Source organism: Rattus norvegicus, chromosome 8 (assembly GCF_021556685.1).
Source record: "Rattus norvegicus strain SHRSP/BbbUtx chromosome 8, alternate assembly SHRSP_T2T, whole genome shotgun sequence".
In the NCBI taxonomy this organism is placed as follows: domain Eukaryota; kingdom Metazoa; phylum Chordata; class Mammalia; order Rodentia; family Muridae; genus Rattus; species Rattus norvegicus.
In genome coordinates this window covers 130,571,571-130,583,216 of record NC_141541.1, presented here as the reverse complement: position 1 = coordinate 130,583,216, position 11,646 = coordinate 130,571,571, and the positions used below count along the sequence as shown (strand labels likewise).

Sequence of the window (11,646 nt, the reverse complement as noted above, 5' to 3'; positions counted from 1 at the left end):
CCCATGGGCACAGTAAACCCATAGGGCCACAGAATCCTTGGGGCTGAAATCTGAGGTCATGGACCATCTACCATCACTCCCTGTGTTGGTATCAGGAACTGCCTTCACCTCTGACACCATTTGGTCACCGTTGCCATGGCAACGGCCATACATTCCCAGTATTCCTTTGGTTCAATTCCCAACTCCACCTGGAAGCAGTTACGTCATATTCCAAATAAAAGGCAGACAGCTTCTGCCCTCTCTTTCTTTCTCCTCTTACTCTTCTTTCTCTTGCCTCTTCCCCTTGTCTTCCTTCTCCCATTAAATCTCTTCACATGGAACCATGTTGGTTTGGTGTGCTTTATCCCATTGGGTGCCGGCCGATATTTAAACAACATCCTGTGATTTGATTCAGGACATGGTACAGCCTGTGGCAGTAGTTTTCAACCTGTGCGTTGGGACCTCTTTGGAAGGTCAAATGACCTTTTCATAGGGATTGCCTAAAACCATCAGAAAACAAAGATATTTGCATTATTATTCATAACAGAAGCAAAATTGTAGTTACAAAGTAGCAATGAATAATTTCATGGTAGGGGGTCATCACAACACGAGGAACTGCATTTAAGGGTTGCAGCGTTAGAAAGGTTGAGAACCACTGGCCTAGAGAATGGAAGGAGATCCCACAGGACCTCTGAAACCAGGTAGGAAGCCCGGCTGTATCTGAGAGGGGACACTGGTAGGACAGACCAGCTTCTGCTCAGAATCCTTCACACACACACAGCTCCCCGGCACTGTGCACACTTCCCTACTCACAGCCAACTAAGGGGCCTTGTGGACCTGCTTGGGTTTCTTCTCTTGAGCCTTTCCGGTCTCATGCACTCATTCAAATCAATCTTCCTGCATTCAACGTAGGGTTTCCGAAGTATCTTAGTACTAGCACCCTTGCCTAGAATCTGTGAAACCCTTACGTCATTAAAGAACAACCCAGCAACTTGGCAGAACCCACGCTCTACCATCACATCTGTCCTGACTTTGTCCTGCTTTGGCAACTTTGGGCTCGTTGCCCAAATAGGAAAGCCTATCTTGTCTGACACTGGGAAAGGCTGATGAGCACTGGACACTGCAGGGGAGAAGCTGGAGTGGGCTTAGGCCCTGTTTGGCAACAGAAAAGCCAAAAGGTTGGGGATCAGCAACCAACAGGGAGACTTCCCTCCTCAGCCAGTACACCTGGACTGGACAGCAGAAGGAGGAGGAACTGGCTGTCAACAAAGCCGTTTGGACTTTGAGGAAGGAGCGGAGCCTGGGAAGGCGGGGACGAATTTGCCTCAAGGCCGCCGGGCAAGGGAGAGTAGTACCTGAGCTGAGGCAGGAAGAGGAGGAGGCCACAGAGGAAGCATGGGTCACCCTCGCTCTTGCTGAGCGGGCGGGGCGGGGTCCTGCGCGCAGGTGAGCGGCGGGGCAGGGCGGGGCGCAGCTTCGTTTCGGTGCCCGGGCGCCGCTGAGGCCACTCGCAGACACAGGCCACAATCGTGCCCTAGGGAGACTGCGGTGACCCCCGAGTCATGGCCCGCTCGGCCTGCGGGTTCTCAGTCGCTCTGCTGGGGACCCTGCTGCTGGGCACCGCGTGCCTGCTGCGCGGGACAGGTAAGAGCAACCTGTGGCCAGGGAGGTGCCTGGAGGTGGCGCGTGATCTGGGGTTGCGCGATCCTGACCTGGTAGCACCGTAGGTAGATGGTGGAGCAAGGTCCCCGGGACGACTCGCCCTGCGCTCAGGCAGCGGCACGTGGGAGAGTCCTGGGCCTGAGTGAGCTCTCCTGGCCCAGGAACAAATAAGCGCGCCGAACAAGCCTTAGGAGGATGTTCTCCTGGTAGCGCATTGTGCTGTGGGAACTTTGCTGAGACTCTTAGGAACACTCGATTAGGGTGTGGGAGAGCTTTCCTCTTCGGGCCTACTCCACACCTGGGCCAGAGAAATGAGTGCAAGAAGAGAGTGGTTTGATTTCTTACTGGGGTACCTCTTTACTTGTCCAAGCACCCCCGTATCCTGAGGCCTAGGAGCATTATTAACTCGAAAGGACAGCTTCAAGTGGACAATTACCGGCCGAGTGGACAGCAGCGGGCATCTAGCTGCAGAGACCCACAGGCGCCCCACCTTTTCCCTGGTGGAAGGTTGGAGTGTAGTTCCTTGGAGCCTGTGAATTTCGAGTAGTTTGGGTTGGTAACAGAGGCTGCCCGGAACCCAGAGATCTGCTCAGGAAAGAACCGGAACTGTGAGCCCTAGGAGTAGACTACCGCGAATAAAACTATCCTTCTTCCAGTAAGTTCTTGATGTGAGGCTCTTTCTCGGACTTGCACAGGTTTTTATGTTCTAAAAATAGTACTGTCCAAAACTTAATTGGGGTCAGTAATTTCAATACCTAAGGGCGTGTTTGTGTTCGATAGGTAGATAAATTAATATAAATTAACGAATAAAGTTGAAATGGTGCCGTTCGACATAGGCGTAAGCCGCAGGGAAACTTCCTGGTTTCTTTTTCCAACATTAGGTGACATATAACTGCATACTAAGCAGGAAAACTTAAGACCTCCTTTAAAACTACACACATAGACACACTGTGGTGTGTATTTCGTTGTTGCTAGAGTTTGGTTTCTGTTTTCTGAGGCAGGGTCTCCTGGCGTCTCCCAAGGTGGCCTTGAACCCACTGAGTTTCATGCCCCCTTCCCATACTCCTGCAATTCATTACAGATGTGGGCCACCGCTTTTTTAGGAGTGAGTTTTCAATCCATTTAAGGGGCAGAGTATGTAGTCCCGTTTGGAGAGTGCCTGCCTAGCATGTACAAAGCCCTGGGTTCAATTCCCAGCACTTTATAAACTGGGAATCATGGCTCATACTTGTGATCCAAGCATTCTGGAGTGGAGGCAGGAGAGTCAGGAATTCAAGGTCATTCTCAGCCTCATATTGAGTTCTTTATAGACCTGGGATATATGAAATTTTGTCTTAGAAACATTTTAAGAGTAAAAAAACAGGGAAGGAATATATGTGCATTTGAGAGGAGTGGGGAGGGTGCACCAGCACTCTTGGAGGCAGATGACACTCTAGGGATTGTTTTGAGGTGTTTCTGACTTTCTATGGTAATAGTCAAAAACTTCTCCAGTGGAAAAATGGTGTAAGTCCAGTAATCGATGAAGACAAGACGTGCAGTCTGCTCTGAACTGGCTGCTGCCTGTCTACACCACAGAAGTAGAGTTTATTCTTAGACCAGTAGGAGGGAACTTAGTCTGGAATTATGTATTCTAGTAGTGGTTCCATGAACTTTCATAGTCACAGAACAAAAGAAAATTATAAATCAAGACATTTACTATGTGTGTTGGTGGGGACATCAAGTAGGTGGGTTATAGCCAGGGTTGAAGTTCTGGATAAGGTCTCAGATACTATCTGATGACAGGCCTGGATTTTGAGTTCATAGAAGCTAATGATATCTTAAGTTAATCAAAGAGTTTCTACCTGACAGTAAGAAAGATGTTAGGTCAGATACAGAGCTGGGTGATAAATGGATATTAAGGGGACTAAAAGGTTGTCCAAGGTATTTTTAACTTTCAATCTGCAACATTCCAACTCTCCACAATCAGGAAGTTCAAAACAGCCTGTCAGTCTGCAGGATTTTCAGCACAGATGTGGGTTTTCAAAGAGCTTCACCTCACGTATCACACGTCTTAACTCCCCCAGACACAGGAGGCTGTCATTTAGTCCTCCAGTCTGTCCTCCAGGAAGCTCTGAGCTAGCTGAGTTGTGTAGATAACAGGAACCAACTCACTTTCTTCATCTCTGACCTGGGAAGCAGGGCTCCATGAGGTCACATAACAGGTTGACTGAGGAGTGTACTAGTTTTCCTGAACTCAGGCTCCATGGAACTGGTGAGGCCTCTGAGTTATTTGTACCAAAGAGCCCTGCACAGTGAGTGCATTAACGGAGGGGAAAGGAGCATGGTGTTGCAAAGGGAAGTGTGAGATTGGAAGAGGCAGACATGGTATTCCCACCAGCCCCTCCTGGCCAGGGAGAATGGATTCGAATGATAACCTTTTAAAACACCGTGTTGACTGCTTTCAAGAGCCACCAGGTACCAGAGCCCATGTCTTGCTGCCTTTGTTCTCCCAAAACTGTAACTGACACAAATTCAAATGAGGACCCTGGAATGTGTTACTAGCAGGAGGTGGAATCCCACAGCCCTCTGCCACACCCCACAAATTTCCCTAGGGTGAGTCACAGGAGACAGTCAGGACTTCATGTCACCCACAGGCTCTCCTCAGAGTTCACCTTTGCTCACGGATAATGTTTTGTTTCACTTTGGTTATAAATGTCAAACTTTTCTAGAATAACTATGATACTTAAAACCTTTATTTTTCAGAGTAGGGGAACGTAGCTCAGTTGGGAGAGCTCTCACCTGGGCTTAGTCCCTAGCACTGCATAAGTGAGGCATAGCGTTGCACGAGTGTAATCCCAGCACTTGGACGATGAAGGCAGGAGGATCAGATGTCAGAGGTTTTCCTGCATAGCAAATTCCAGGTTACACTGGGTTATATGAACAAACAAACACACTACAATTTTTGTTCTGATAGGCCCATCAGACAGGTATTAAGAAAAAATGGCTCAATGGGATAATAAGGCATTTGTCACCAAGACTGAGTACTTGAGTAGTACAGAACTCACATAGTAGAAAAGAGGCTACTCCCCAAGTTATTTTCTGACCTACACACACACACACGCACACAGAGGCATACACACAGGCACATGCTCACACACACACACACAGGCACATGCAGGCACACACAGAGGTACATGCACACACACACATACAGAGGCACACACACAGGCACATGTACACACACAGGTACTCGCACACACACATTCATATACAGAGGCAATCATGCAGGCACATGCACACACATTCACCTATAGCACAAACCTCAACTCATTTTTGACCTGCAGTGCTAATGAGGATGAGAAGGAAGGATGAGGTCATTTTGAGGCAGTGGAGAGTATGATGTGGGGACTTGTGGCTGAGGTCCTTGGCTTTGTTAATTAAGAAAAGTTCACACCCTTTAATTGTAACTCCAAACTGTTAAAATTATCCCCACAATCAAATTGTGTCAAGTCGCTCACCACAACCTTGTAATTAGTCCATCGCCTTCCTAAAACACTCTCGACAACCTGACAAGGAGAACCCAGTCTCGCCTCATCCCTTCACAACCTTTCTTTGTATTTGGGTCAATAGTCTTGTTTCTGTTTTTGATAAACTTTAATTATCAGTATTGCTCTGAGGCCCTGTCTTACAACATGTGAGCCAGAGCCATTGTTTGCAGTTTCTAGAATTATTGGCTACTGCTGCTCTTCTCTGCAGCCAAGACATTAGGATACATTTTCTGTGAGAGCCACTTTACTACTCTGTTTTTCTATCTCTACTTAACGACAGTAATAGTGAAAACGCTGATGCCCTAAGCCTCATTACTTCATGGTAGCAGCACTTATAAATCTGTCATTAGGCCATGCAGCACCCCCAACAAATTCTGAACATGCAGTGAAACACAGAAAGATACTCGCATGTAATTAACAGCTCACGTAAGGGTGAAGTCTGTAAAGCATTGACTGGAGACTGCTAGGCCATATATGCAGTTTATCACAGATGGCCTCTTGGCATAGGGTAACCCACTTCATCTGCTTCTGTGGACACTCAGGGGTCTCTACTGGCTCCTGACCTTCTCAGTCCCATGGTACATGGAACAGAAGCAGACTCTTGCACATCTTTTTTTAAAGTGTTGTTTAGAGCTATAAACATATGTTTCTAAAATAGAAATTGGTCAGAGTAATTTTGATGGGGAAATAGAAGTCGTAATGTTTGAACAGTTAAAAATTAGGGATTTTTTTTCCTCCTGAGAAAATATAGACTTGGGAGGCATGAATGGGTCTTTGTATCCTGGTGCCTCTGTTCCCAAAGAGGCAGACAGTGCAGAGAGGTGAAGTAACTTGCCTGAGATACCCCAGCTGGGCTACAGGGACACTGAAAAGTGCCTATGACTTTTGGTCAGCTTTGAAGCATTGTCTGCATACCAGAAACTGCTTTTGATTTAAAAACAAACAAATAAATACAACAACAAAAATGAAAAAACCCACAGGACTTAGTGCTATGTTTTCATTTATTCTAGGAACATGCTCTCTTTCTATCTCTCTGTCTCTCTCTTTGTCTCTGTCTCTCTCTCGTTAAGATTTCTTTTATTTTAATTTAATTTAATCTTGTTGGTTTTTTGAGACAGGATCTCTCTATATAGCCACTGCTGTCCTAGAACTTACTATGTAGACCAGGCTGGCCTCAAACACAGAGATCTACTTATCTCTACCTCCTGGGTGCTCAGATTAAAGGTGTGTGCCATTATCTCCCAAGTGTAGAATTATAGGTGTGCTCTATGAGGTAAGGTGGTTTGTAAGTTATTCTTGACTTACCTTTCCCAGTAGAACTCCTTTTCTATATCCCAGAGAGTCTCCTAATCATGGTAGAAAAGCAGGAACATTTCCAAGTGTTTTCTTGAAACAGCATGCTATTTATTCCATTGCTTTAAGATCTGTGGTGAGCCATGTTGCTATTGGTACTTTAGAAACACCAGGCTGAAGGGCTAACCTGAAACAAGTCACCATGGTGCAAATCTTCAACTTCCCCATCTCTCCCAGTTCACAGCCTCTGGCCACCTGCCCATGGGAATACTTCTATGTGTTGGGTTATTGGTGATGGTTTGTTGAGATGAATCACTATATATTTCTGCCTGGTTTGGATCCTGTGTAGCACAGGCTGTCCTCAAGCTTGTAATGATGATCTTTCAGATTTTTCCTCCTGAGTAGTAGGATTACAGATGTGTACCACTATACCTGGTTGTGGTGTTAGGTTCTTTTTGTTGTTGTTATTCTTTTTTTTTTTAATTTATTTTTTAAGATTTTTATTTTATTGTATGAGTACACTGTAGCTGCCTTCAGACACACCAGAAGAGGGCATCAGATCTCATTACAGATGGTTGTGAGCCACCATGTGGTTGCTGGGATTTGAACTCAGGACCTCAGGAAGAGCAGTCGGTGCTCTTAACCACTGAGCCATCTCTCCAGCCCCTGTTGTTGTTATTCATAATCAGTTTTAAAACTGTTTAGAGGGGTTGGGGATTTAGCTCAGTGGTAGAGCACTTGCCTAGCAAGTGAAAGGCCCTGGGTTCAGTCCTCAGCTTCGTGGGGCGGGGAGGAACTGTTTAGAAAAAAGGTTAGTTCAACAACAAGCCAGTAGCCAGCCCCTGAGGTCACTTTGGAGATGAAGTTGTTACTGTCACTCATATTTGAGCTAACTTGGTAAAGTTTAGTTACATACTATTGATTAAATATATAGTGTTAGTAGCTTAGAAGATGGATACAGTGGTAAACAATGAGGCAGGAACTTGTGGGTTTATTATACATATGTTGCTACTTTAGATTATACATATTGTTGCTACTTTAGATTATACATATTGTTGCTACTTTAGAGTGTTGCTTTTCTTGTACATCAGTGTTCCATGTTATACTATCAGTTAGTTACTCCTGTTGCTCTGTCCCTTGACATCATCAAAAACCAGGTCCAGCAATGGCTCTGTACCTTCTAGGTTTGTTTTGATACATTCAGTGACATTCTCACCACAGTGAAACGGTCAAGGTTGCATTTACCAGAATGTATCCCACCAAATGATATATGACCGCAGGGCAAAATAGGGGATAGAGAGCTCGACCTCATTGTAGCAGGGAAGGCATGGCAGTAGATAGGGGAGGGATGGTGGCTGAGCACATTTTCATTTACACCTACGAAGAAAAGAGAGAGAGAGAGAGAAAGAGAGAGAGAGAGAACAGGTAGTGGGTCCAGGTTATAAATCCTCAAAGCCCACCCCCAGGTGATATACTTCCTCAAATACATGAGCCTGTGAGGGACATTCCTCATTCATCTTTCTTCACATTCTTTCACCCCAACATCTGGCTATTCGCTTTCTAATTCGCTTCTCCTGGTACACTAACACCCATGCTTATGTCCCTTCTCCTGGCACACTAACATACAAGGCAAACATTTCCCAAGACATATCTTGTTTTCAGAAAATACAAAACAGAGGCTGCCCTCTAGGCAGGGATAAGGAAACCCAGGGTGCTTATACTTTCTGGCCCTCCCATCTTCAGCATATGGCTCTATTCATCTGTTTCAAGCATCAGAAAACATCTCTCCACTGCCCAGCTCTCTACATCATAAATCCTGGGACTGTGAGAGACTCTGATTCTTGGCACCATGTGCTTGGGTTGGGGGTTGTGAACAGGGTAGGATAATTCTAGGCATGAGCTGGGTTCATCTAAACAGACCCTTGGACTCTTTCCATCTGGAGACGCAAATATCAGCCTATTGCACATGTAGCTCCATGATACGCATGGGCCAGGAGATGGAGCCCCACATTGGAAGGACTTTGGCCATATGAAACAGGCAAGCCCTGGACTCTTAGTCAAACTGGCTTGAAATGGGGAACTGCTCTTTAGTAGTCTGACAGCCTCTGTGCATGCTGGGAGTCTGCCCTGTTGGAGACTCCAAGATGATAGAAATAGTCATAAAGATGATCTTGGGAAGAGTTCTATCTGAGGCGATAGGTCATCTGCTCTCCATGGTCCAGATGACAAGCCTAGTTTATCATCATAGGGGATACTTATGTCCAGCCTTCCTTGGTCACTGTGGTATTTGCTTCTAGGTCTTGCTCACTGCAACAGTCCCCATGTGTTAGATAATATCCCACGTGGTGGCAAAGGTTTCTTTCTGAAACCATCTCACTCAGCAGTTGGAGTTAGAGATGTAAACAAATGTCTCCACCCCAGAGAGCACATCAGTGATAAAGACTTGATCCACTCGAGTCTAGTTTAGTGGACCAGTGAGTTTATCGGGGTTACTTACAGGAACCCGAGTGACTCAGGCAGGTGCATCACTGGGAAGCTCACTCCAGCACAGGAAATGGCTCATGAAAGCTGCGTCTCTGGAGCTCCCTGTACAAGTTACAGGAAAACTGGAGAGTTTCTCTCAGCACTGATTACTGCATTGTAACCTTGGGGTGGGAACTGGTGGAAGTTGTACCTTTCAGAGTTTGTGGCGCCTTGTAAGATTGCTGGGTCTTCACTCCAGGACTCCAGGATTCGTCACTCCAGGTCTCATCTACACAGTATCTGAGCAACACTGGATTTAAATCATGACACTACTGCTTATTAACTCGGTCAACTGGGCAGGTTACCTAACCTAGAACTGACCTGAGGTACTACATAGAAATAGCTGTAGCTGGTAGCTGGCCAAGGTCCCATTGGGAAGGTGTGTGTAAGTCACTCCCCTGCTGACCTAGAGCAGTTCCCTCCATTGCTCAGAACTGTGAAAGCTCAGGTCAACCTAACTAGTTCACCATGGGAGAGTCAACGCTATACACGTGCTTCAGCCCACTGGGGCTCACTCTGGCATGCATGAGGGCTCCCAGGGGAAATTCCTCGAAGTGAACTTGCTGAATTAGACGCCCTAAGTTGACACATAGAACACATTCTTAAACACTGTTTAAGCAATTGTCTATTCACACATGAATTTCCTGTTAGCCAGCTGACTGACCAGGCAGGTTCTGAATACCTCAGTCAGCACACTCAGTTGGAATACCCCACAAATCTCCCAGGACTGCAGCTTTCCCTATGGCCAAGTGCTACAGACCCAGGGCTTGCAAGCTGCATGTGAAACCAGAGCTGGCTGTCCCTTGGGGCCCTGGCCTTTAATCCCTCCCTGGTGAGAGATGAGGTGTTAGTCCAGGACAGGCCTGGAATGCTGACAGTCTTATCAGACACTTCAACCTCTGGGTTAAATTTCAGGAGCAAGCTCTTATCTTGTCAGAGCAAGAAAACATGATTTATATAGTAAACAGTACTTGGGTCATCTTGCAGACTACAGGGCTAGCAATGTAGCTCAGTGGTAGAGCCTCTTGCCTAGCACACATGAAGGCCTGGGTTCCAGCCTTTGGTTTGTGTGGTGCCTTCCTGTAGGACGCAACTGAGCAGGGAGGTTTTAGACAGGGTAAGGTCTCGTGTAGTCGAGGATGGTCTCGGAATCTCTCTGTAGCTGAAAATGACGCTGAACTTCTGATCTTCCTGCCTCTACCTCTCAAATGCGAAGATCACAGACAGTGTGAACATTGAACTTTTGGCTTCATGCTAAATCCCCACCTCCTTTAGCTGGGCCTTGAATTAGTATCTTCTAGACTGAGGCCCATGCCCTGTTCCAGCTCCTTCTTCCAGCAATGAGCCAGGGGAGCCGGGGGAAGTGTATCCCAATGGAACCTTCCGACTCTAAGTAAGCGTCTTATCCTTGGCTAGTGTCTGGAGATTAGAAACAGCCTACAGGGGGCTGGAGGGATGGCTCAGTGGTTAAGGGCACTGTCTGCTCTTCCAGAGGTCCTGAGTTCAATTCCCAGCACCACATGGTGGCTCACAGCCATCTGTAATTGCATCTGATGCCCTCTTCTGTCATGAAGGAATATGTACAAAGAAAGCATTCATATACATAAATAAATAAATCTAAAAAAGAAAAAGAAACAGTCTAGAGGTCCATTATTAGAAGGCAAGTAGCTGGATTCTGCTTTGCTATATCCGGTACAGTACCAGGTAGCCTTTGAAAGAATGAGGTGACACTGTATAAACTACTGTGGAGTGATGCCCAGGCAGGAAACACAGGTCCCAAACAATAGCTATGCCATGCAACCTCTGGCAACAAAAAGTAAATGGAAGTGGTATAGGTGTACACACAGCCGGAGATTGGCCCAGGGAGACCACACCTGCCTGACCGCCTCTGGGGCAGATATAAGAATAAGAGATGTTTGGCTGGTCAAGCCTTCCACTTAACTTTATGCCTTATGTTTTATTTATCTAAGGTGCTTTTTGAAAAGCTATACTGAAGCATGAGGCATAAAATTCACCCATCTCAATGGTTTAATTGTCCCAAGTACTACTGAATGTGAGTTACATTGAAAAAGTCCCCAGAAAGTTCTTCCTGACCCCTTTACAATCAATTCCTGTCTGGCGTCTTCTATTACCAGAGTTTTGCCTTTAATAAAACAAAAATAAAAAATAAAAAAAGAGAATCCCATGTATCCAAGTAACCAAGGCTACTGTCAAACTCCTATAGCCAAGGCTGGCCTTGAACTCCTGCCTCTACCTTTCATGTGCTGGGATAGTCTTAAATTAAAAAAAAAAAATCAAAGCTAGCAGCTGGTAGCTTTGTTACATTAAAATGAATTTCTCAAGTACAGCCTTATCTTTAGAAAAGTCTGAGATTCCTTTCTGCAAGAATTTGTTTGTAGTCGACAGGTGTAGAGGCAGGTAGATCTCTGTGACTTCAAAGCCAGCTTGGTCCACCCACTGAGTTCCAGGTCAGCAAGGGCTACATAGAGAGACCTTGTCTCAAAAATCAATCAATCAATCAATTAATCAATCAATCAATTAGTTAAAATGTAGGTATGGAGCCCAGTATGGTGTTGCAAGTGTCCAGTGTTTTGAGTACAGCAAAAGATAACGTGTTGAAGAGTAGCAGTAATCAGGCAGAGAGACAGCTCAGTGGTTAAGA

General features: G+C 45.9%; 1 protein-coding gene across 1 annotated transcript in view; it reads left to right on the top strand.

Annotated features, from left to right (window-relative positions):
* The first annotated feature begins 1,420 nt into the window (after positions 1 to 1,420).
* Positions 1,421 to 11,646, top strand: part of Cdcp1 (CUB domain containing protein 1) — a 36,508-nt gene continuing 26,282 nt past the window's right edge. Inside the window, 1 exon segment of the mRNA NM_001106869.1 lies at positions 1,421 to 1,623. Coding sequence (NP_001100339.1) covers positions 1,542 to 1,623 — 82 coding nt within the window. The 5' untranslated portion in view covers positions 1,421 to 1,541.